We start from the raw sequence: 25,634 nt of genomic DNA on the forward strand, positions 1-25,634 counted from the left end.
GAGTACTGGGAGTTGTCTGTAGAAGGGATGCTGCTACTGATCTTTTTTTTGAGCTGTGAAGGAAGAAGGAAAAGCAGATGAGAAAGAATAGAAGGAAAGAAGCACCTGGCAAGACAGATACAAAAAGGTGCTTGGGATTAAGGCTATAACTGGAATTTATTTTACTGGAGGAGGGATTTATAGTATTGTACCTGAATACTGGCACTAGAACTGTTTTTGTTAAGGCTTGACTGCTACTGGGAGTTGTTGGGACAGTGTTGTGGCTTAACCTGACATGTAGCAAAGCACCTTGCAGCCATTTGCTTATCACCCCTGCCCCCTCCAACCCTACATTCCCTCAACTGCTCCCAGTGGGATGAGGGAAAGAACTGGGGGAAGGTGGGTAGAGGATGTGGAGTAGAACTCATGAGTTGAGATAAATACTCTTTTACCAAGACAGAAAAGGAAGAGGAAAGGAAGTAGTAGTATTAATAATCATATATGCACAAAACAAGTGGTGTACCAGCCACCCACTGATGTCCAGCTAGTTCCCAAGCAGCAGCTGCTCCCCTAGCCATCTCCTCACTATTTTTCAAGTTTCAAGGTTTCTGTGTGTCTGTGTGTGTGTCTGTGTGTGTGTCTGTGTGTGTGATGTCATATGGTATGGAAAATCCCTTTGGTTAGTATAGGTCATCTGTCTTGATTCTGTCTCCTCCCAACTCCTTGTGTCCTCTCAGCCACCTTCACTGGCAAGGCAGTACAATAAGCTGAGAAACTGAAATGTTCTTGGCTCCATACAGCATTGCTCAGCAACAACTAAAATATTGCTGTGTTATCAAGATTGTTTTTCTCTTAAAGCCAAAACGTAGCATCATACCAGACACTACGAAGAAAAAAGTCAACTGTTTCCCAGCTGAAACCAGGACGGACTATGATCAAAGCTAGGGAATAAAGTCCGTAGCCTTTTGCTGTTCTTCACTTGTTTATCAGGTTGTGGTTTCTTGTTTGTTTTTGGCTTTTGTTAGTGCAGCCTAGTGTTAGCCTATCTAGAACTGACTGGCCAAATGAACACTGTATTTACTTGCACTATATCAACTTGTGACCTGAAAGCATGATTTGTATATGTTTTCTTTTTACCTTTTGGTGTCTGAAATTAATTGAGGTTAAGCAATAGTCTGGTAGAGTAGAATTTGAATGGCATAATATAGTACTGGAACACTTCTACTGTGTGAAGAGACTGAGAGAGGCAACTGTTCAAAATGAAGAAGAGGAAACTTGTGGGGATCTTATTTATACACAGTGATATCTGAAGGGAAGTTGCGAAGAGGATGGAGCCCTGTTCTTTTCAGTGATGCCCAGTGCCAGGACAAGAGGCAGTAGACACAAATTGGAAGGCAAGAGTTTCTGTCTAAAAATCAAGAAACGCTTTGCTGTGCAGATGAGAGAGAACTGACACAGAGCAGTAGTTGTAGAGTCTCCCTCCTTAGAGACCTTTAGAAGCTGTATGAACGTGTTCCTGGGCAATTTGCTCTACGTGTCCCAGCTTGAGCAGAGAGTTTGGACCAGGCCACCTGCACAGGTCTCTTTGAACTTAATTGTTCAGTGATTCTGTAATAACTGAGCTTGTATACAACATCAGTGTTACTAACATTATCCAGTATGCTAAAACATAAAGATATAAGTCTGTATGGCATTGTGTCCTTTTATATACTTGGAAATCTATTTAAATTGGCTGCATTTTTCACAGTCTGAGTTATGATTTAAGACTAACTTCTGTACTTGGAGACCTAGTATGCGTATTTATTGCTTCTAAGTTGAGTATTTCAACAGAAAAGGCCTGACATTCATGAAGTGCAGAAGGTTAATGGTGAGGCCTGAATGGTTCTGTGTGTCTTTGTTTCCAGGTCCCACGAATGGGCACATTTATTGGTGTGTATCTGCCTTGCTTGCAAAACATCTTGGGAGTTATTCTTTTCCTACGTTTGACATGGATTGTAGGAACAGCTGGAGTTCTTGAGTCTTTCATCATTGTTTTCATGTGTTGTGCTTGTGTAAGATAATCTTTTTCTTTATTATTGATTGGTTTACTATTCTGTTACCAGAATACAGCTGCTTTCTCTTGTATAAATAAACATTACAAGATTTTTCCTTAAGATAAATTTCTCTATAAAATAATAATAATTTTTCTATAAAATTTCAGTACAATTGGGAGATACAGGATGGGTTTAGATGACAATGTCTTCTATAACATTTAAATGTGTCCTTTCAGCCTATATTGGGTTTTCTGTGAGCCAGTGATAGTAAACTTGAAGTATTTAATGGATTCTACTCAATGAGCTTATAGCAAATATTTCATGATACACATTGTATCACACTGACACCTGAAATCTTCCGTTATTATTATTATTATTATTATTTTTTTATAACTTTTGAACAAACCAGAACATAAAGTACTGGCATTGTGTCTGTAAATTCATTTTGGGAGATGTGAAACCAACAGTAGATGAGTTTGTCATAGCAGTGATACTTTTCTGGTTTGTCAATACCATTAAATTGGAATAAAGAATATCTTAAAGTACACTCTCAATGGTCTGTACTCATCAAATTCTATTTCAAGGCTGTGTGAAGCATCTAAACTTACTCAGTCATCCTGTAGAAGGTTCCGTACTCAATTTACATGGAAATATCTAACCAAAGATGATCAGTTTTAGTTGCTATGAAGTTTTATTAGTAAATTCTTAAATGCTTTTGATCACTGTCTTGTTCCATCTTTCAAAATACTTTAAATATTTTTTGTTTCATCTTTCCGCAGACTATGCTAACTGCAATTTCAATGAGTGCAATTGCAACAAATGGTGTGGTTCCAGGTAATCAATATTTTTTTTTAATCTTAGATAAAAAATGGTCAAATGATAAATGATAAAATCTAAGATAAGTTGCTGTAGTATTGAGATATCATATGAACTATTAGAAGTAGTACTTGGAGTATTGTTTCAGGTATCTTGTAATTGACTTTTTAAGGTGAGATGCTGCCTTCTACCTAGACCTTCCAGGAGCTGTAGCACGTTTTTGTTATCATCAATTATTTGATTCTGTTGAATGAAAGATAAGATATCACAATTTGAGCTAATAGAGATTTATTTTATAAAGAAATTTGCTATGCCTTAAATTTACAAATAAAGTGCTTTTTTCCTCCTGAAATTGCCCCTAGATTACTTTTTATTTATTTACTAACATCTGAAACAGTTTGGTTTTCTGCAAGAATAATAGCCAGCATACTGGTAATAATCTCCTCCTATATAAGCATTTTAGGTTATGCTCATCTCATTTATCTTTTTCAGGAACAAGTTTGCCTGTTAAATTGTTCCTCTTCAATTATGAAACAGATGTTTTCAACACAAAATCAGTTTGCTTTTGAAGCTCTTCTAATCCTTGGTTTTCAACAAGTTAATTGAAAATATCAGTATTCTGATGTTATAGACGCTGTACAGATGCTTACAATAAATTTAAAATATTGTAAACATATATATATATGTTAAAATGAACTAATACTCAGTTTTAGAGCTTTTCTAGCTTACTAAGGTTCCAGAATGGATGCATAAGTTGTTGGGCAAAATTAAACATCACAATTTGTGCAAACTCTTGAATTCCAGTACTTGAAGGAGGCCTACAGGAAAGCTGGGGAGGGATTTTTATAAGGGTATGTAGTGACATTACAAGGGGAAATGGCTTTGAACTCGAAGAGGGTAGATTTAGACTAGATATAAGGAAGAAATTCTTTACTGTGAAGGTGGTGAGACACTGGAGCAGGTTGCCCAGCGAGGTTGTGGATACCATCTCCTTGGAAGCATTTTGGAAGCATTCAAGACCAGGCTGAATGGGGCTTTGTGTAACCTGGTTTAGAGGGAAGTGTCCCTGCCTATAGCAGGGGGCTGGAGCTAGATGGTTTTAAAGGTCCCTTCCAACCCAAACCATTCTATGATTGTTTCACAGATGTAGTACAGTATGTGAAATATAAATGCAGTAAGAATTTTTTTCAATTGTTTTTATTTTATAATTAAGTATAGTTATCCTAGTCACTGTTCAGATAAATAAAATGTTCATCTCTTTTTCCCTCTTATTTTTTTAAGTTTATTGTACTAGTACTCCTGGAACATATGGAAGGGACAAAGTACCTGCGATTGAAAGGAAGCTTGGCAGGAATAAACTTTTTATCCATTACTTTGGCATTATGACTATAGAACTTACTGCTTTTCCTCATTACTTTCAGTGATTTTGTTGCTTTTTAAGTTAAAAAGCAAGTATTATTAGTAGTGAATCTGTTTAAGCTGTTCATTGCATCTGTAAGCTGAAAACTAATATTTGTTATTCACTTTTCGAAGGAGAGTAGAGAAAGGTTTTTGGTAAACTTCATCGATATTCATCCTTCTTTTTATTTCCTTCCCTTTGTAAAATCTCTAGCTCTGGAAAAAACAACCAGCTTTGTTTAAGGAAGGCCTGAAGGTTTTTTCTGTATGTCTGATTAGACAGTTGTCATACTGTCCTTTCTGGTTTTATTAAGTACTAATCAGTAAGCTAAATCAATTTACAGTCTTCCAGTAATATTCTCCTGTGGTTGTATAGAGTTCCAGTAATCTTGCTTCACTGGTAAATGTTTTAGAATAAAAAATATTAGATTTTATGACATAAGGAACTCTTCAATTCATGTTTTTAAGGCAATGTTAACAAAAAAGAATCTGCTTTTTTAATTAATAAATTTCTTATCCTAAAATTCTATCTGCCATGAAGAACTATGGATATTGCCATTGTGCTTTTTTGTTTTTGTTTGACAAAGTGATCTTGCATCTCAAAATATATGTATTTTTAGCTGCTAGAACATCTCCCTGGAGCCTTATGTTTTTCAGGTTCTGAAACCACAACTTACTTTGTTCAAAGAATAGGTGCTCCTGCTCTCTGGTCATCTTCATTGCCCTCCTCTGGACCCACTCCAACAGGTTCATCTTTCTCTTGCTGGGGATCCCAGAGCTGAAGGCAGCACTGTGGGAGTCTTATAGGGATGGAGTGTAAGGTGCAGAATTTCCTACCTCAGCATGTGGGTCATGCTTCTTTGGTCGCAGCTGAAGATACGGTTTCTAAGCTGGAATCACGCATTGCCAGCTCATGTTTGGCTTTTCATCTGTCGTACCCCCAAGTCCCCTGCAGAGCTGCTTTCAATATTTGGCCTTGTTGAACATCATGAGATTCACAAGGCCTCACTTCTAAGCCTGTCAAAATCCCTCTGGATGACATCCCTTCCCTTCAACATGTTGACTGCAACACAGTTTTGAGTTTGGCAAACTTGCTGAAAGTGCACTCGATCCCACTGTGTCACCAACAAAGATGTTAAATGGTAACAGTCCTACTACTGACCCCTGAGAAACACCAGGCATCACTGGTCTCCACCAAGTCACAGAACTATTCACTGAAATTCTCTGAGTTTGGCCATTTGAGTGTGGCTGTTCAGCCAGTTCTTTATTCACTGAGTGAAATCCATCAAATCCATGTGTTTCCATTTTCAAAACATGGATGTTATGTGAGACAGTGTCAAATGGTTTGCACAAGTCCAGGTAGATGATGTCACTAGCTCTCCCCTTATCCGCCAATGCTGTCACCCCATTGTGGAAAGCAATCAAATTTGCCAGGTATTATTTTCTCTTAATGAAGTCATGTTTGCTGTCACCAGCAATACACCTTTGTGTATTCCACATGCCTTACCATAGGATCTGCTTCATGATCTTGCCAGGCACAGAGGTGAAAATGATTGGCTTGTAGTTCTCCAGGTCTTTCTTTTTTTCTCTTTTTTAAAATGGAGGTTATGTTTTACCTTTTCAAGTCTCTGAGAGCTTTAACAGACTGCCATGACTTCAAATGTAATGAATAGTGGCACAGGAAATTTGTCCGCCGTTCCATGAGGACCTTCATATCCATCTCATCAGGTCCCTAAGACTTGAGCATGTTAAGGTTCCTTAAGTGGTCTTGTACCTAATCTCCTACAGTGGGCAGTTCTTCATTCTCTCAGTGTCTGCCTTTGCCTTCTGTGAAGACTGAATCAAAAAAGACACTGAGTACTATCTTCTCTATGTCCCGGGTAACCATGTCTCTCAGTTTCTTCAGGAGAGAACTCACATTTCCTCTAGTCTTCCTTTTTATCACTTACGTACTAGCTCTCCAACAGATTGACACCGTTGGTCCCTACTAGACCAGGCTTCTCAAAGAGTACCATGGTCTAAAAAGCCATATCCTTGGCCAAATCACTTGTCTGGCAACTATGAATTGATCTGCCAGATTGTACTGGTCTTCTCAAAGCCTTTTCTTTTGATTGGTAGGATTGAAAAGATCATTTATACTCCAGGGCCTCTTAACACTGTTCCAAGGGTTCTATAGTCCTTCATGATACACTTCGGATGTTCTTGAGTGTTGTTGGTGCTGCATAAAATAACAGCATTGGATAGTGGTTCTGCAAGCTGTACAAGGCTTGTAATTTCTTGGTAACATCTCTAGTACTTATATAGGCCCATGGTAAGAGACACACCTCTCATGAGAGTGGGTCAGGGCAGCAAATTGGTAGCTTTGTACCTCTCAGAAAAGAGTCAGCTACAGCTATCACCTGTCATATTTTCTTCTTTGCACTGGTTTTTTAACAGTGTATAATGCCACAATCAACTACTTTGCTGAGGGCCAAGCCGGTGCCAGAACTGACTGAGTATTGGCAGGGATTAATGAAAACAGAAAAACGTAGCAGGACTTCAGACCAACTGTTTGATATATGAAGAATTATTTGTGTAATATAAGAAAAAAAACTATGAACATCTTCATTTGCCAGTTTTAGCTGTCTAAAAAAAAAAAAAAAAAGCTTACTGACTTTAAGTGATTACACTGTTTGTCTTAATTTTATTTTCATTTCTTTAGCATGATCTTAGGCAAATAACCAACAAAACTGGCTAGTTTCTCTTTACTTTTCATTTTTTAATTGTGTTTGCTTTAATTCTGATAGATGAACCTAATGCTTAAAATGCTTGGATAGCTGATGTTTTGAAAACACTGCTTTTGTGAAAATGCATGTGATGACGTGCACCTCAAAGTGTACATTCTAACAGCACAGTTGGTGTGAACATCAAATATGGGTTTGGTAAGAACATTTTAATGGAGATGCATGCGGAGATTTTCTCAAGTACCTGGGCTGATTGAATGACAAAAAGTTTTGATCTCTACTGCTTTTATTAATCTGAAAAGTTGTGGTTAAATTCACAGCTGGAGGCTCCTATTATATGATTTCAAGATCTTTAGGACCAGAGTTTGGTGGAGCAGTGGGACTTTGTTTTTACCTGGGTACAACCTTTGCAGGAGCAATGTACATTCTTGGTACCATTGAAATCTTATTGGTAAGTACTTTTTTTGTCGTAAGTCTATTTTCAGTCTATTTTGAGAGATCACTGAGCACTGTCTAAATATAATAATTATAGATAAATTATAATGACACCTAAAATGTATTCTAGTCTGATTTTTGAGTGCTTTGGTACCACATTTGTAGTATGTTAATATTCCTGTTCTTCTTATGAATATTTGAAGAAGTTCAGCAAACTTTGATTTATGGAGCTGACTCTAGCCCAGCGGTTCCTGCGATGATAATAAATTTATGATAATAAAATTATGATCAGTATTTAAACAGTTTAACAGTTTTTTTCCCCACTTAAATTAGGAACAAAACAATTCAGTAGGTGATGTTTAGTAATTTTACCAAATGGGATATATCCGTTTGCCACCTCTTCTATGAAGAATGCTCTGGATAAAAAAAGAATCCTTCAGATTATGCTTATGCTACTGTAGTTATATATAGTTCAAGGAAAACTACTCATAATAGTAAGATTTAGTTTCGGAATTTTTGGTGTAGGAAGAGAAGAATGACCAATAGCTTGTTTTTTTTTTTTTTTTTTTTGTAGGTATCAGACACTACAATGTGGCATCCTCTTTGAAATCTGTATCTGTCACATGGAAACATACTTGTTATGTTCCCTGTCTTCCTCTATTTCTTATTGTTTTTTCTTGTCTGGCAGAGACAAATTTATGAGAGGCAAAAACAGAGAAAAAGCTGGACCAAAAGCTGTGCCTCTTTCTCAGTATATCCACTCTGTTTTGTCCTCTTATTTCATCTTCACCCTTGCACCTTTTCCACTTATATAGGGTGCTCATTCAGCTTTACAATTTTCTGATAATATCACTTTCTATACATGTTTTTCAAAGTAATTTATCTAAAAGATATAGTTGAAAAATGGGAGTGGCACATAATTAAAGCCTCATTGTACTTTAAACCTGAGTTTCTTACAATGCCTTTGTACTATGAAAAATCTTGAAAATAACTTTTTGTTGTTTCATTATGCCAGACGCATGTGAGGATATTTGTTTTTGCTCTTTCTTCATTAAATAACCGTGCCATCTGGTTGAACTTCTTTGTGAAGTAAGAAAACTGCTAACTGTAGTAGTTTAGATTTCAAAGTTCAAGTAAATTTAGTTCTTCATAAAATGATTGTTATTACATGAAAGGTAATTTGCTGTTTCTTCTGCAGACTTACATTTCTCCAAGTGCTGCCATATTTAAAGCAGAAGAGGTTGGTGAAGAAACAGAGGCCATGCTGAATAACATGAGAGTTTATGGAACATGTATTATCATTCTGATGGCCATAGTAGTTTTTGTGGGAGTCAAGTATGTCAACAAACTTGCACTAGTCTTCCTTGCCTGTGTGATTCTATCCATCATTGCCATATATGCCGGAGTTATTAAGACTGCTATTGACCCACCCGACTTTCCGTAAGTGACATATCATTAAATAGTATAGATTATTTAAAAAAAAAAAAAAAAGTAGGGGGAAAGAATACTACAACCAACTCAAGTTTTAAGCTAAACTTAAAGGTATGCTCACGCTGATCTCAGTGGAAGGTTTCAGATCTTTATGAGGCACTTATGTGATCTTCTGTTATCATGAACTACCCATTTGAATCTTTCTTTGTAAGACATAACTTTGGAAAATGTTCTTTCGTACTTAATGTTACTTAATGTTTTTAGCCACTGTTCTTTTCATACCTAAATGCAAAAGTGATCTTGCTGACAGTAAATATAGCTGCTTTATCTAATGAATTAAGAAATCAAGTATACACAATAAAGTAAAATCTTCAAGGAAATGTTTTAACTATGAACGGTAGGTAGCGTACTTTAAAAATTTGTCATGAACTTTTTGAAACTTCTATTTCACCCTATTCAAAATAGAAGCTTTACATTGTTAAATTCACTTGCTTTACATGCAAACTTTTCTACCTTTTTGTTACTAAAATCTAGTTTTGTTGTCACACATGGCATATTGTTTCTCAACATCTTTATCTTGTACCTTTCTTCAGCTCACTGAAAATTTGTTCGGTTGTCCAGTTATCAATATGCTAGTTTTGTTTTTTTGCATCTCTTTCTGCTTGGAGAGCAAACAACAGTACTGCTTAAAACAGTGGTGGAAGAGATGAGAGAGTTGCTGTAGTGAATTGTCACTTATTATGTCCAACTGATCCTTTGCTATATGATTGTTGCAGAATTCCATAGTAATCTGAAGTGTTAATGGTTGTTTCAAAAATTATGCTGTTAAGCAGTATTTTTGGACTGTATTGTAAAAGATAAACAGAAACTTTTCTGTTGACAAATAAAAATGCGTTCAAATTTGACACTTCTTCTCTGAAGAAAACTTGAATTTCTTAGAAACTGAAACTTTCATTAGGGAAATATTTAAATCTTTCAGTTGTCTGTATAGATAAAAGAGGGATTCTCTGGGTATGTAGCATTGGTAAGACTTATTACCAAGTTTCTGGAAACTGCTTCTGTGATACATTACTATTAGGAAAAAATATTAAACAAAGCTTATCTTTCCATAAGTAGAACTGTTCATATTTTGGTGTATCTGCCTTAAAATAAGAAAATCAAGTGTGGTTTCACTTTATAATAAAGCTATGGGTAGGTCACTGTATGGAGCTGCTGAATCATGGCCTGAACCTCTGACCTGAGGCGAGCAATGAGTCAGCCATGGGAGCACAGGTGAAGGCAATTCACCTGTGCTGCAGGAAGGGGAGGAGCCTGGCTGCACCTCTCCTAGAGCCATTTAAGAGCTGACTGCCAGTGGGGAAGGGTCTCTTCTGGAGATCCGCTCCACTGGAGTCTATTATGTGAGCCCAGGATAGGGTGAGTGTCCTTTTTTCCTACTCTAGTATAATAATTACATCAGCCGAGCTCCTGGATATGCTATATCATCTGTATATTCATTGATTGTACAATTGTACAACTATATCATCTGTATATTCGTTGATTGTACAACTATATCATCTGTATATTCGTTGATTGTACAACTATATCATCTGTATATTCGTTGATTGTACAGTCACCAAACTCACGATCATACAGCAAGTTGGTGTGGGTTTGTAAAAATAGTTTTCTAGCTTCTAGTCTAACATTTGGACACTATAAAAACACCAGCTTCCCTATTCGCTTAGCTACGTCTATCACCTCATCCCATCTCTGTTAGGTTTAGGCATTTTGTAGATGGTGAAATACTGTACTTTATTAGCTCACATCATGATCTTATAGCCAAATCAAACTGAAAGAAGTTTCAATAGATTGAATAGTTAACCAAATCCAATAGAAAAAATAATAAACAAGGAAGATCATTCTCTTTAACAGCAGACTTTCTGTTAAATCTGCTTGATCTCCATGGATTTGTAGCTGTACCTAGAGATGTTCTGGTGTCCTGTAAATTTCCCTTCTTGTACCCTTCACTGCTGTCAGAAACAGGATGTTGCACTAAGTAAACATACTGCGTGACTTAGTATACTTGGCCTGATAGCAAATGCTATGTTTATGCTGTTTGTTATCAGATTCCTAAACACCTTCAGAAGCACCAGATGTTTACTACTTATGTGCTGTAACTTACCTGCCTAACTCTGATGCTTTATTTGATCATTCCTCGTTTCATCTTTATAGATGCAATGAACCACTTTATTAAACAAGCCTGGGGGAGATATCTCCTGAATGTCTTTTGCATAAGTTAACAAAAGTAGGTAGTAGGTGTTTAATGTTCTTTGTTAACAACCATTTGCTTTTTACAAAACATTCCAAGTTTTCTGAGTGTTGTAATTGCTTTTTGCAAAGAACTATACAATACTTTGAGCTAAGAGTTCAGTGTTTTTAAACCTTATTCTTTTCCTGGCTTACTTCCTTAGCTTTTAATCTAAAATACTTACTTCCTTGAAAAGTGCATGACTCTTGCTTAATTTTTGTGTATTTTTTTTTTTTTTTTTTGGTCAAGCTTGTCACTGCATTATATATTCAAATGACTTCGTTTCACTTTTTTTTTTTTTTTTAATGGAGGTGAGTCCTACTACTTAGTGGTCAAGCTGCTTGAATTTATTGTATTTTCCAAAGAATAATTAGAAAGCATAGAAGCTCTCTTAAAGTGGAAATGTTTGAGTGGTATTTTAAATGTTACTGATGATGGTTTTATAAGGAGAGACTTTCTTCTGCTTTAATAGATGTTGTATAGCCCATAACATAAGCACTATAAATACTGGATTTCTGAAGAAGTCTAATGGATTTAAAAATGCTTAAATGCACAGTACTATGCTGAAGAAACACTGTTTGTTTTGTTTGTAGCATCTGTCTTCTTGGAAACCGTACCTTGTCAAAACGCAGCTTTGATGTCTGTGCCAAATTTACTGAAAGGAATAACAAAACAAAGACCACAAACTTGTGGCTGCTCTTCTGCAATAGTTCTTTGCCCACTGCTATGTGTGATGACTACTTCAGTCTCAATAATGTAACAGAAATTCAAGGGATTCCAGGAATATTGAGTGGAGTTCTAATTGGTAAGTCAGAAAGCACAGTGATCTGTGCTGATTTGGCCTGAAGCTGTATGTAGTATTCTAGCCTGTCACTTCTCCTTAGTAATAATCTACTTCTATTGAAAAATTGCTTCTTGGAGTCTGCTTCCTTCTTTAACATTTCCATCTGGTTTTGGAAGCTTAATTTGAATTGCTTTCATATGGGGATCGTTAAGGTTTTACAGGCACTCTTTCAAAAGCTATTTTTCTATCACATGAGAACTTCTTTCCAATTTACAGATGGCATGTTGAAAAGTGAAGTCCTGTTGTTTGTCCAACGATGTACAGCATGCCAGTTCGGGGAAAAAAAAGTTTTTCTCGCTATCAGTCTAGCATTTGGACAGAAGACTTTGTAGAAAGTGTGTAGAATATCTTGTGTTTTTATATAATTGTGGCTGCTTTAGGTTTAAACTAGTTGCACAGGTTCATAAATTTCATTTTGAACATGAAACAGATAGTATTGTATCGGAACAAATTATGAGGATGAGAAGGACATTCTGATTCCTGTCCTCCACGTTCCCTTAAAATAGAATTTGATTATAGAAATATGCAACTCTCTGTAAAGAGAGATAGGGACACTAAGTAATATTATTACTGCCATAGTAACTCAATTTAAAAGATTAAACATAAAGTATACAAATACATACAGAGTTCCAGCTGAAATGTAGGTTGCTCTGTGTCTGAATTTTTATATAAAATCACTCAGCTTCCTCAGAATCAAAGATTAAATCCTGCTTTTGACTGAAATGCTTACTGTAAGAACTGTGACTTGAGATTTTATTTACTGTATGCATTTTGTAACTTAGTACATATATCTTTTTTTCTTAAATGTTACGTATCTCTTTTCATACTACTTTGCATTTCCTCTGTATGCTCAGAAAAGTCTTGTATTCTAAGCTTCGAGCAGCTGTGTGTTTTTTTTTTTTTTAGTACAGTACTACTGTATAAAAGTGCATTTCATTTTCCTGATGTCACGTAAAGCCAGGATCTCTAACAACCATTATGAGTCTGCTGAAAGCTCAGTGTAAGGGAAAAACTTTCCAGTGTTCATTGTTTGACACTTACCTATAGATAAATTTCATCAGTTTCTTTACTAGGCTCGGTGACTGAGCAGAAAATTTTTGTGTAGTTCTTTGCAGTTGGCTTTTGCATTCACCACCTTTGCATTGGAAAGCACAGGTTACATCGTGGTACCTTTTCATGGGGAAGTTTACTGGTAGGTTTCCTGAACTTTTGGTTTTTCTAAACCTTTGATACTGTCCCCCACTACATCTTTGTGGAGAAGCTGTCTCCCCACGTTTGGATGGGCATGGTTTGGATGGGCAAATACTCTGCTGGGTGAAACACTGGCTGGATGGCCAGGCCCAAAGAGTTGTAGTCAATAGAGTTGAATCCAGTTGGTGGCTGGTCACAAGTGGTGTCCCTCAAGGCTCAGTACTGGGACTGCTTCTATTTAACATCTTTATTAATGATCTTGATGAGGGAATTGAGTGCACCCTTCAATAAGTTTGCAGAGCACCAATTTGGGAGGGAGTATTGATCTGCCAGAGAGGAGAAAGGCACTACGGAGGGATCTGGACAGAATGGATTGATGGGCCAAGGCAAACTGTATGAGTTTCAATAGGGCCAAGTGTTGGGTCCTGCATTTTGGTCACAACAACCCCAGGCAACTCTACAGGCTTGGGGTGGAGTGGCTGGAAAACTGCCTGATGGAAAGGGACCTTGGTGTACTGATGGACAGTGGGCTGAATATAAGCCAGCAGTGTGCCCAGGTGGCCAAGAAGGCCAATGGCATCCTGGCTTGGATCAGGAATGGTGTGGTGAGCAGGACCAGGGAAGTCATCCTACCCTTGGACGCAGCACTGGTGAGGCCTCACCTTGAATACTGAGTTCAGTTTTGGGCACCTCAGTACAGAAAGGACATTGAGGTGCTGGAGCAGCTCCAAAGAAAGGCAACAAGGCTGGTGAAGGGCTTGGAGAATATGTCCTATGAAGAGAGACTGAAGGAACTGAGGCTGTTTAGTCTGGGGAAAAGGAGGCTGAGGGGAGACATTATTGCTCTCTTCCAATATCTGAAAGCTGCTTACAGCGAGAGTGGGGCTCGTCTCTTCTCACTGGTGACAGCTGACAGGATGAGGGGAAATGGCCTCAAGAGGTTTAGGTTTGATATCAGGACAAACTTCTTTACAGAAAGGGTTGTTAAGCGCTGTAATAGGCTCCCCAGGGAGGTGGTTGAGTCACCGTCCCTGGATGTGTTTAAAAACCATTTGGATGTGGTGCTCAGGGACATGATTTAGGGGAGGGTTGTTAGAGTTAGGGTAGTATGGTTATGTTGTGGTTGGACATTAAGATCTTTTCCAACCTGAGCAGTTCTATGATTCTGTGACCTGTAAAACTGAATATACACTTAATTTTACCTGTTGTTTTCGTGGCTATCTTAAGTTGTCTTGCCCAAGGAATCTGTCAGAAACATATGTGAAGTTTAGAATGGCTAAATTTAGAAATCTACTTATATTTCTTCCAAGCAATTTAAGTAATTCTGAGGTACAATCTTTAACAAAAGCTGTGCTAGACTTTCATGGTTCTTCAAAACTCAAGATAAAAACTTATTACATTTGAATTCAGAAGTAATACCTATGTGTGTCTTATTTTTATTCCTTCCTGTTGTTGCTGCCAGTTGTTCATTTGCAGATGCTTCTTTCAAGTTGACCCTATGCTTGCCATACTTTAACCCTCGGGGTAGCAATGCTGTTTCAGGTAAATTAATTTTTAGCAGCACAAGTCCTTTGGTATTCTTGGATGAACACTGGTTTCTTGGATAAACATTGTCTCTTAGCATACAAAAGACTTATTTTAAGATGAGATCTGCGTGTAAGTGGCCTTACCATCTTTTTGAGGGGCATAATTAACATTTTCACAAATGTAAACTCTTGGAAGCTACTAGTTTATTGACCTTTGCTATGCAAACATCTTTAGTTTGTAGGTGGGGGAATGTGGACCACTACCTGTATTTTGTGTGTGTGTTGTTTTTGTTTGTTTAAATTTCCTTTGTTTATTGGTCCTCTTCTGGAATTTGACTAGTGGTCACTTCATTGTGAACAGCCAGATCTTGAGCTATTGTCCAGATTTCCTTAATCTGGAGATTAAAAAAATTTTTTTTTTCCTTTACTGCTATACTTTTTATGCTTTTTAGACCACGATAGCTGGTAATACATCCATACGTATGTATGATCTAAGTGGATGTTCTAGAAGTATGTTAGAATTTAATTCCGTAACTCAGTCTTCAACAGAAGAAATTTTTTTACAGAGTATTCCATATACGCTACATCTCTACTGGCATCCTATGGAATGTCCACCAGTTATGACTGATACTGATGTTATTGCTGCTGTATTTAAATTTCATAAGGAAGCTTTGTGAAATGTCATGCTTTTTGTAGATGAAAAGTCATCCCGCTTACAAGGGTATTGCACTTTCTCTAATATTGTGAATCAGAGGCTACAATGGCTATTTTTCCCCCCCCTTGCAGATAATCTGTGGAGCACCTATTCAGAAAAAGGATCAATAGTTGAGAGAAAAAATCAACCATCAATTTCTGGATCAGAAGACATAAAAATTGGTGGACGCCCTTATGTTTTCACAGACATCATGACCTACTTCACAGTGCTTGTAGGGATTTATTTCCCATCTGTAACAGGTAGATTAAAACTATTTTTCTTGAATGAGAATGTGTGTTTATAGCTGAAGAAAAAAATTTGGTGTGACTATTGATGACACATGGAATTCCTTATCTCTCCAAGTTTTAAGTAATAGATTTTCTGTGCTAGAGAGGCTTAGCTGGCTACTGTTTATTTTAGGAGTTTATAGAACTTAAACAATGGATCAGTTGACAGGCTGTTTTCTACCTCTCACAGAAAAAAGAAACCTCGATGCCTATCTACAGTAAGTTGCAGATGAATTAAAAGTTTTTGTCTTTATAATGTTTTAATCTTCAAAGGCATGCAAGAAAACTTTATATTACGTACACTGTACCTTGTTTAAACTTCTAGGTTGTGGGGGGTTTTTTTGTTTTCTCCTCAGCTCTAACAGTAGACTTTTTCTGAGCATGACTAAAAGGTAGGTTAGTTTCCCTCAGATTTCATTTTTCTGAAATAACTAGAAAACTTTTTATTGAAAAGTCCCAGATTAAGCAATTTAATATCAAGGAACAAAACAGAATTTTGATGCAAATCTGCAACACTATTTACTAATAGAACTCCAAATGGAGGTGTCTCCATATTCTCCACTGTTCTCACTTCTGTACTTCCCTCTTTCTCTCTTTATCACCACCTCATCATATCCTAGCTTGTAGTTAGGATTTCATTGTGTGGAGTTCAACAATATTTTTTGCATTGGAATGCGTTGACCTTAGCTACTGTTTTTGGTCTCTAGTGGTGATAAGGCAATTCTAGGGAAGAATGTTTTTATTCTACTTTTTAACATTGTATCAGTAAAAATTTTTTGTTCTCTAATTAGGTTAGAGAAACATGAAGGTGTGCCTGTGATCTGATGACCATTCCTTTTGTGCTGCTTATTGCTCCTTTCTTTTTGTTTCACTTTTCATTATTTAGTAGATTTGCTTGCATATCTTGCTGTGTATGGTCTGCTTAGTAAGAATTTGTACGTCTGGTCATGCTGGTAAAAATTCATAAACTCATGTTTATAACATTCATCTCCTACGTTTTGCTTTTCTTGTATACTTTCCTGTTCTAAAAATGATCAAGATTTTACTGAGCCTTCTGGAATTAGTTCCCTCAGTGATAAGTGGTAACACAAATTTATGAATCAAATGAATATACAAAATAAGGATGTATGCAGTAATATAATACATTTCTGTAGCTTGCTTTTTGGTTATGATATAATAAAAGTTAAATGTTCCTGTTCTATTAGTTATTTAAGTGAAGTTAGAATTCACTGATTTTTATGACATAAAAATTTCTTTTTCTTTAGGTATTATGGCAGGTTCAAACAGATCTGGTGATCTTAAGGATGCTCAGAAATCTATTCCTACTGGAACAATTTTAGCTATTTCAACTACTTCTTTTATTTGTATCCTTTGTGCTGTGACTTTTTTTCTATTCCAAATTCTGTAGGCATAGTATTGATTTTTTTTTTTTAAAGTCATTGAGTAGCCTGAGTATAAAATTAATGAAATCCAACCTGAAAATAAATCTTTTATATTTATATATATTACATATTTATATGCGCACACACACATATATACACATATATAATATGTGTGTGTATGTGTGTGTATATATATATGTATATACGTGTGTGTGTGTGTGTGTATATATGTCTATAAAACTATAAAACATATGCACATAGATGGTTAAAATTTCCAGTTTTCTACTAAGGTTGCAAACTCCAACATACAGCAAACTCCAAATTACAATTTATTTATAGTTAACCAATAGAGATTTATAGCATATTCCAGTTGGCAGATTGCTTTGTCATCATACTCAGAACAGCCACTAAAAGTCTTAAAGCTAGGTAACAGCAGTAGAAATTGTTATTTATTCAGTAACTAGAAGACACAAATATCTTTGGATGAGAAATTACATGTTCTGTTTCATGATGCATGAGCTGTTTGCTTCCAATACTTTATAAAACAATTGTGGATCAAATGCAGGACATGTAATTAAAGAACATAAACTGAAAATTTGTAGTATGGGAGAATAATAATAAAAACAAAAACAAAAAACTGAAGTTAGTTATCATGGACATTTTCCTCTATATAATTATTTATTTACAGTGTTCTCTTCCTTCAGTCTCAATAATAGATCTTTCTTGCATAGTGTTGTTTGGTGCCTGTATAGAAGGTGTGGTATTAAGAGATAAGTAAGTTGCATTCAACTCGTAACTTTGTAGTGAGCATGTATGATCATAAGTTATGTTAATCAGATTTCATTTCATTAATGGCTCTTCTGGGAATCATCCATGTGGAATATTTTTCTTTTGTTTAAGTAATACTGGAGAAAAAGTCTATCTCTTAAGCTGAGATGGTTGCAAAAACTGAAAAGGCTGTTGGACTGACTGACTATCACTGCAAGAGATAGAGGAAACATCCGAGATAAATGTTTGTGAGGTGGAACTGTTCCTAATTAAACACTCTTGAGAGACAAAAGCATAGTTGGTATTTGTAGAATTGGCTGAGATGGAGGTAAGTGTGTTTTTATTAGGTCAGGAGAGGTAATATGCTCCTGAGGAATAAAGACAAAAATACTTTTTTTGAGACCTGTGTGACAAGCAGAGTTCATCGGAAAGAATACAGTATACCATCTAGTGGATGCATGACACCTCTTGGTTTTTAAAATGATCACTTGTAAATTAGGACTCATATTAAGACAGATTTTGCAAGCTGAGTGCAGGTAATCTGTCATAGAGTCATAAAAGGGCTTGGGTTGAAGGGACCCCAAGGTTCATTAAGTTCCATCCTCCCTGCCACATGCAGGGCCACCAACTTCCCCATTTAATACTAGACCAGGCTGCCTGGCACCCCATCTAATCTTGCCTTGAATACCTCTAGGGACGGGGCATCCACAGCCTCTCTGGGCAGCTGTTCCAGCACCTCACCTCTCTCTCTGTGAAGAACTTCCCCCTGACATCCAATCTTAATTCTCCCTCCTTGAGCTTAAAACCATTTCCCCCTTGTCCTATCACTAACTACCTGAGTAAAAAGTTGATTCCCCTCCTGTTTATAATTCCCTTTTAAGTACTGAAAGGCTGCAATGAGTTCTCCTCACAGCCCTCTCTTCTGCAGGCTGAAGAAGCCCAACTCTCTCAGCTTGTCTTCGTAGGGAGCTCCAAAGATCTGTTGCTAGAGCAGAATGCATTTTAGCAAGATTGCTGATCCAAGATTGTTGATAGTTCTTTCATTTACACAGCTGCCAGTTCATGTTTCTCTGAAGTCTAGCATAAGAATGAAATGTAGCAGGATTTATCTATTTCAAAGTCTGTTTTTGTTTTCGATATGGGTTGTCATATTTGCAGTGGGAAGAAAATCCTTGTACATTCTTCCACATTTCAAGTTTTCTTAATGGAGCCAAATTCCAATACTTGTATTAAGAATGAAGATGCAGCTCAGAGAAGCATAGCCTGTTTTTCTCCTTTGTATTTAAAGGATGTCTTTTCCTCTGTCTTCTCATCTACTGAAGATAGTATGTGGCTGTACAAGCTTTGGAATATGCAAGAACTTGAACACTTGTTTATAACTGATCTGATTGCTGTGTCTCTGAAGCTTGTCAAATAGCTGGTCCGAATAGAGAAGTATTTAATTTTTCTTAGCCTACAGCCTTTTCTTTTCTCTGGTGTTTATTAAAATAATAATTAAAAAAAAAAAAAGTGAAGAAGTTATATACTACCACAGTACCATAGTGCATATATTCTTGAAGCTGATTTTGGTTACTTGCTTACAAAGCTAAGATGAACAATGAGAGGCTTGCTGGCTTTAAAAACAAAATCATTTCGGGGAAAAAAAAAACCAAGAAGTTTTTTCATTCTTTACCCAAGGTGTCCATAAATGAGCATGGAGTCAATTATCTTTAGGAGCAAGAAAATAGTAAAAGAAAAATAGGTGACATTAGATTCAGTGCTGTATTATGAAAGGTTTTTTTTTTTTGATACTCCCTTGTTAAAGTTGCTCTTTTGCATTGGGTGGCATAATAAGCAGTAGACATGAATAACTTGGGATGGCTGTATCTAGTAGTTTCTGTATCTCCTTGTCTATATATTAGTATCACGCTACTAAAAATGTGAATATTAGGTCAACAAATCTTCTGTTTATGCACTGGATGCTCCAGTATTACGTACAGGTGTGACACAGACTTTTCCTTTTTTTTTGCATTGTTAACTTTGTAAAGTTTGCCAAGATAGCTAATAGTTACTGTGTCATCTTAAAAGGCAGCATCTAAGCACCTAAAATTGTCCAAAAAGATTGAGATATGGGTTGTCAAGCTATAAAAGAAATGTAGTGTTTAATGTCGGTTGTTGTTAGCTTGTGTTCACTCCTTGCTTTTGTGTTGCTTTTCCCTTCTCTAAGGTTTGGTGAAGCAGTTGATGGAAACCTAGTGGTTGGTACACTGGCCTGGCCTTCTCCGTGGGTTATTGTGATTGGTTCATTCTTTTCAACGTGTGGTGCTGGTCTCCAAAGTCTGACTGGTGCACCCCGTCTGTTGCAAGCCATTGCAAGAGATGGCATTGTACCATTTATTCAAGTGAGATAATACTCTTATGCATTTCCAGTGTGGCATTTATTATGTTGACAAAAAAAAAAGAGGCATTACTTCTGCTGTTCTTCCAGAACAAAAATAAATTTGAAGCTCAGGACTACTTACGTACAGCAATATAGTAAGCTACTGCAGACCAAAATTTGGTTATTTCAGTGCAATTTAGTTATTTTTTTCCATATATGTTATTTTTTCTGTATATGTAGATACATATATAAATGTTAGTAGGTCAAAACTGAAAAACTTATGTAAATTGAAATGACAATCTAAGAGACCGCTAAGCTTTCTGACTCTAGACAGTGCTAATGATTGGTATTTTTTGTGAACTGAGTTGATTTAATTTTGTGATGGAGATGAATATCACTTCACACATCAGAGATACAGTTCTCACTTTTATTCATTTTTGGAGGCTAAGTGAAGCCAAGAGAAATAGGTAACAATGTAATTCCCTCTTGTAAGTCCATGTATCAAGACTTTTCTTTTTGAGGGATTTGAGACTTGGAAGGTACTTGCAGTTTTGGAGTCATACAACTGTTGCATGGACAATTGGAAACAAGAGGAGATTAATATGGGGACAACAGTAGGACATCTTTTAAGAATCAAACAAAGGACTTTCAAACCATAATCAGGAAAAAAGTAACATTATAAAGAAAAGTAGACTTATCAATGAGTCATGGAATAGAATACAGTCATGAAGGTTGAAAAAGAACCTCCATGATTGTCTTGTCCATGAGAGAAAGCAGAGGGGAAAGGAGAACACAGAATAAAGAACGAATGAAGTGAACAACCTACGCATTTGAAAAGGAAGTAATTATGGAAAATAGCAGTGAGTGTGGAGGGGAATGCAGAATAAACTAAACTCAGCCTAAGTCCTCTTCAAAAATCAAAATATGCTCATAACTACAGACTTGGTGCCTGTTGTGTGTGATACAAAAAATAATGCTTTCAACTGTGTTAGCTTTTTATAGACTAAATGCAACTGATGCATGCAGATTTTAAATTACTTTAGATTATTTCAACAGCAGCTACTGATATACTTCAATGTAATGTAGTCATTGTTTATTTTAGTAAAATTTTTTTTCATATTGGAGATAAATGTTTTTACACTCCCCCTTTTTTTTAAAAAAACACTTTTTGTTTCTTTTTCCTTGTAAATGATTACTGGGTTTGGTTCCAGGTAGTTCACAATCTGCACTGTGTTTTACAACACTATAATAAGCAGCTTTTTCCCCAGTTTTACTTTATACTTGAATTGAACTAGGTATTTGGACATGGAAAAGCAAATGGAGAACCAACATGGGCTCTGCTCCTCACTGCTGCTATTTGTGAAATAGGAATTCTGATAGCTTCTTTGGACAATGTTGCACCCATTCTTTCCATGTAAGTATCAATTTGTTATTTCATATTTTTTTTAGTTTAATAGTATTTTACATTTGAATTGAGTAGGCAGTGATTTTTCTCTTTGGAATAATACCTGATATATCTAGTTTTCTAACAAGTTAGAAGTTATCTGACCTTTGAGATAGTCTGAAACAAAAACCTTTTTTAATCACAATTAATTTCTAGGCACAATAAACTTTCCTTGATGGATTTCTTGAATGCTAGCAAAAATATTTAACTTTCAATAAATAAATAAATGAACATTCCCCCTACTGAAATAGTTTCATATTCTAGGGTATGAATGGATATTTCATTTTCTGACTCAGTCTTGGAGGTTTATTGCATTTGTTTTGGGCTGACTCCAGTAGACTGCTAAGTGCTGTACAATCACTTATTTGCTCTCCTCACAGTAGATGATGGAAAAGATTCAGAAAATTAAAAGTGAAAAAACTCATGAGTTGAAATACAGACAGATTAACAAAACAAAATAAATTCAATTTTCCCTATCTCCAGGTAGATGTTTAGCTATTTCCAGGAAAGCAAGGCTTCATCACTCATACCAGTTAGTTGGGAGTACTAACTTCCTAACTCCAGATGTCCTCCCCTTTGTCCTTCTTTCCCTTAGCTTTTATTGTTAAGCATGGTTTCATATGGTATAATATATCCCTTTGATACTCTGAGGACTCCTGTCACAGCTCTGTCCGTGCCCAATTTCTCATGCACCCCTTCAGCATAGTGTCAAATAGTACGGACTGTCCTTGTACAATCAATGGATATACAGATGGTATAGTATATCTAGGAGCTTAGCTGATGTAATTATTATATTGGAATAAGAAAAGAAAGACACTCACCCTATCCTGAGCTTGCAAAATAGACTCCAGTGGAGCAGATCTCCAGAGAGATCCTTCCCTGCTGGCAGTCAGCTCTTAAATGGCTCTAGAAGAGGTGGAACCAGACTCCACCCCTTCCTGCAGCACAGGTGAATTGCCTTCACCTGTGCTCCCATGGCTGACTCATTGCTTGCCTCAGGTGATCAATCAGTGGTTCAGGCCGTGATTCAGCAGCCCCGTACAGTCCTTTTGGCCAGTTTGGGTCAGCTGTCCTGGTTCTGTCCCCTCCCAACTCTGTGTGCCCTCTGCCTACTTGCTCTCAAGGTAGTATTAGAAGCTGAAAAGCCCTTGACTTAGCATAAGCGCTGCTCTGCAGCAACTAGAACATCAATTTATCAGTATGTTCTCTTTCTGAATCTGAAGCACATAACCATAGCAGCTATTAAAAGTTTCTACCTTTTCTTTGGATTCTGTCTAGTTTCCTATTGGAGAAAATTCTCTTTTTTTCTTCCCTTTAATAGGTTTTTCCTGATGTGCTATATGTTTGTAAATCTGGCTTGTGCAGTTCAAACGCTCTTACGAACTCCCAATTGGAGACCTCGTTTCAAGTATTACCACTGGTAGGGGATATTCTTTCATTCAGAATAATTAAAATTGCATATATAGCCTTGATTTGTTAATTTTATTGCAGACATTAATTGAAATAGACTTTCTGACTTAACTGAGTTAATGTTTGAGTGCATGAACAAATTTCTCTAGCAGTAGCATTTATTTTTGTCTGTCTAGAATAGAGTTGTAATTACGAGCCTGAAAACATGCAACTATTACAGAGGGTCTGGGAAAGGTCTACAGGGTAAAATGTTTATAATCCAAGAGATATTCTGATTCAGTAAAAATGAAGATGAAATGGAGGATCACTTTCTGTATAGGAAGCAAAAATGGTAAAATATTTTGGGAATGTTGGTTTTGTTTTTTTTTTTTCATTTTGGTAATGCATATACAAAAAACCAATCTCCTACAGAAAAATATCGTAATTAATATACACCAGTTTGTTCTGTAACTGACAACTATTTTTAAAATGTCATGCTTTGAGCATGCATTTGGAAATAAAAGTACACAGTACACAAGTGAATACTTGACAAAGTTGGTAAAAGTCAGTTATACAAAAAGTATGTTGTGGGTTTTTTTTTTTTTAATGGCTTAAAGGATGAAGAAGTTCAGAATAAGATTGGGAAAGGTTTTTGATTTTGACCCAGTGTTGAAAATGCATCTGATTTTTTTTTTTTCTTTTCTTTTTTTTTTTTTAATTAACAGTGATTCTATAGAGAAATTTTAGTGCCAAAATGCTTTAAAGACTAGAACCTTTTGGAGATGAACAGGCCTGATTCTAGTATGGAAGAGGTTTTTTTTGTTTGTTTTTTTACCCCATTTTAAATGGTAGAGAGGAAGTAAAATGCTATATTTTCATCCCTGGAATATCTTTCTGGGCATACTCAGTAAATACTTACTGGTTTGTCACCTAATTCCCAAAGTATTTCAATGCTGGTTTTCAAGCCTTATCACTTTAACATCAAGAAGAAAGTGGGGAATTGTCTACTTATGGTTGGTTGGTTGTTTTGCTTTGTTTTTAAAGCCCCTCCTCTCACAAATAATGGGATTGTGTGAGAAATATTAGGAAGCACAAAGCATAGAAGCTTATGCAGATGGATAAAATGGGAGGGTACCAAGAAGAGGATAGACCATGGTAAGGAAGGAAAAGCAAAGAGCTGTAAAATTTGGCAACAGTTTTCTTCCTGTCCCACATTTTCCCAATAACTAGTGAGCCAACTGACTTACTGTGTGAATACATAGTCATTTTTTTACAGAAAAAGCAAGTGTCAAAATGCTTGTTCAGAAGTGGGATGGGATTATTTTTGAAGTGAAACCAGTATCTTCAGTTGGCTGTAATGATGAAAGAGCAGTTGTTGCTCTGCTAGAAAAATATATTTAGACTGATGTACTCAGAAAAGACGATACCATTTCTTTGAAATAAAACTGGATGCATTTGGTCTCAGTACTTGCATGATAATAAAAATGCAAACTAAAGGAATCAAACAAAAGTTGTTTCTGCCTTCCTTGTCAATACAGTGAAAGCAAATTCTGACTTTGAAAGCACGTATTTGAAATTCAAGTATCTAACTAAATGTAGCCAGAAAACTGTCTGGTTCTGAGCTGAGCTACATCTGTCTGAATTATAGTGGAAGCAGAGCAGGCACATAAATTTCAGTCTGGCCATGCTTCTATGACTTTTCTAGCTCAGTCATTCTTGATCAAGAGCCTTTGAAAGACAAGCTTTCCACTGCATCTATGCTCTTAAGCAAGATACATATCACAGTGTAAATGGAAAAATAATTTGTGAGTCAAATTTAATTTAAATTAATCAACTGTTTTTGCTCTAAGTAACATAATGTCCTTCAGTATTATTTGAGAAATTTCAAGTTTAAATTCTGTAGTACGTGATGACAAAGTATTTTGAAACTGATCTTACTTGGAGGCAATGGTAAGAGTTTCAGAACTGACAAGTGTATTAAATTTATTATGTGTAGTTCAATTGCATTTGTTTCACACAAAAGACTTCAGAATGTAATTTTTTATGAACTAAAGTTGTGACAGTTGTATTTTTACTTTGGAAGATAAGGAGAGGTCTTCTGGGGAGTTAAGTAAGAAATTGACTGTAGAATACATGCATACCTTTTTAAAAAATGGAAAAAATGATTTCTTTTAGGACTCTTTCATTCCTGGGAATGAGTTTATGTCTTGCCTTGATGTTCATTTGCTCTTGGTACTATGCTTTGATTGCCATGCTAATCGCAGGATGTATATACAAATACATAGAATATAGAGGGTAAGACCAAATATCTTATTTATTCTATATTTAATATATTTAATATTCAGCAAAAGGATTTTTGTTATATAAAATAGGTACAACTGAAGCAATAGAACTAAGAATATTCTTTGAAACAAGGTAAGATTCCATCATTAAGGATTACAAGTTTTGAAAATTCTTACTTCTCTGGAAGCTCAGTTCCAAAATCCTCAGCAAATATAACTAATCAAAATGAGAAGCAATATAGCTGGGAAATATTAATTTAAACAAATATTGTGGTGTTAAATTTGGTACTTGAGGTACATCACAGTTCTGGGCTCCCCAATTCAAAAAAGACAGGGATCTCCTGGAAGGAATCCAGTGGAGGGCCA

At 36.1% G+C, this 25,634-nt stretch overlaps 1 protein-coding gene across 7 annotated transcripts in view; it reads left to right on the forward strand.

The window, feature by feature from the left end:
- SLC12A7 (solute carrier family 12 member 7) overlaps nucleotides 1-25,634 on the forward strand; it is a 67,604-nt gene that overhangs the window by 18,421 nt on the left and 23,549 nt on the right. For 4 of the 7 annotated variants that reach the window (XR_014882234.1, XR_014882233.1, XM_085220043.1 and 1 more), the window contains exons 4-16: nucleotides 1,884-2,030; nucleotides 2,792-2,846; nucleotides 7,270-7,400; nucleotides 8,583-8,824; nucleotides 11,696-11,907; nucleotides 13,052-13,138; nucleotides 15,450-15,617; nucleotides 16,910-17,008; nucleotides 17,743-17,800; nucleotides 20,001-20,175; nucleotides 21,449-21,567; nucleotides 22,919-23,017; nucleotides 25,162-25,281. Coding sequence is in view for 5 of the 7 variants with exons in the window: in XM_085220043.1 (XP_085076169.1) it covers nucleotides 1,884-2,030; nucleotides 2,792-2,846; nucleotides 7,270-7,400; nucleotides 8,583-8,824; nucleotides 11,696-11,907; nucleotides 13,052-13,138; nucleotides 15,450-15,617; nucleotides 16,910-17,008; nucleotides 17,743-17,800; nucleotides 20,001-20,175; nucleotides 21,449-21,567; nucleotides 22,919-23,017; nucleotides 25,162-25,281 (1,712 nt within the window). In the remaining 2 variants the exon portion in view is untranslated. The remainder of the gene's footprint in view (nucleotides 1-1,883; nucleotides 2,031-2,791; nucleotides 2,847-7,269; nucleotides 7,401-8,582; nucleotides 8,825-11,695; nucleotides 11,908-13,051; nucleotides 13,139-15,449; nucleotides 15,618-16,909; nucleotides 17,009-17,742; nucleotides 17,801-20,000; nucleotides 20,176-21,448; nucleotides 21,568-22,918; nucleotides 23,018-25,161; nucleotides 25,282-25,634) is intronic. The other 3 variants (XM_085220044.1, XM_085220041.1, XM_085220042.1) reach the window with 2 other exon arrangements.

This window comes from Meleagris gallopavo, chromosome 3 (genome assembly GCF_905368555.1).
Source record: "Meleagris gallopavo chromosome 3, MGAL_WU_HG_1.1, whole genome shotgun sequence".
NCBI lineage: Eukaryota > Metazoa > Chordata > Aves > Galliformes > Phasianidae > Meleagris > Meleagris gallopavo.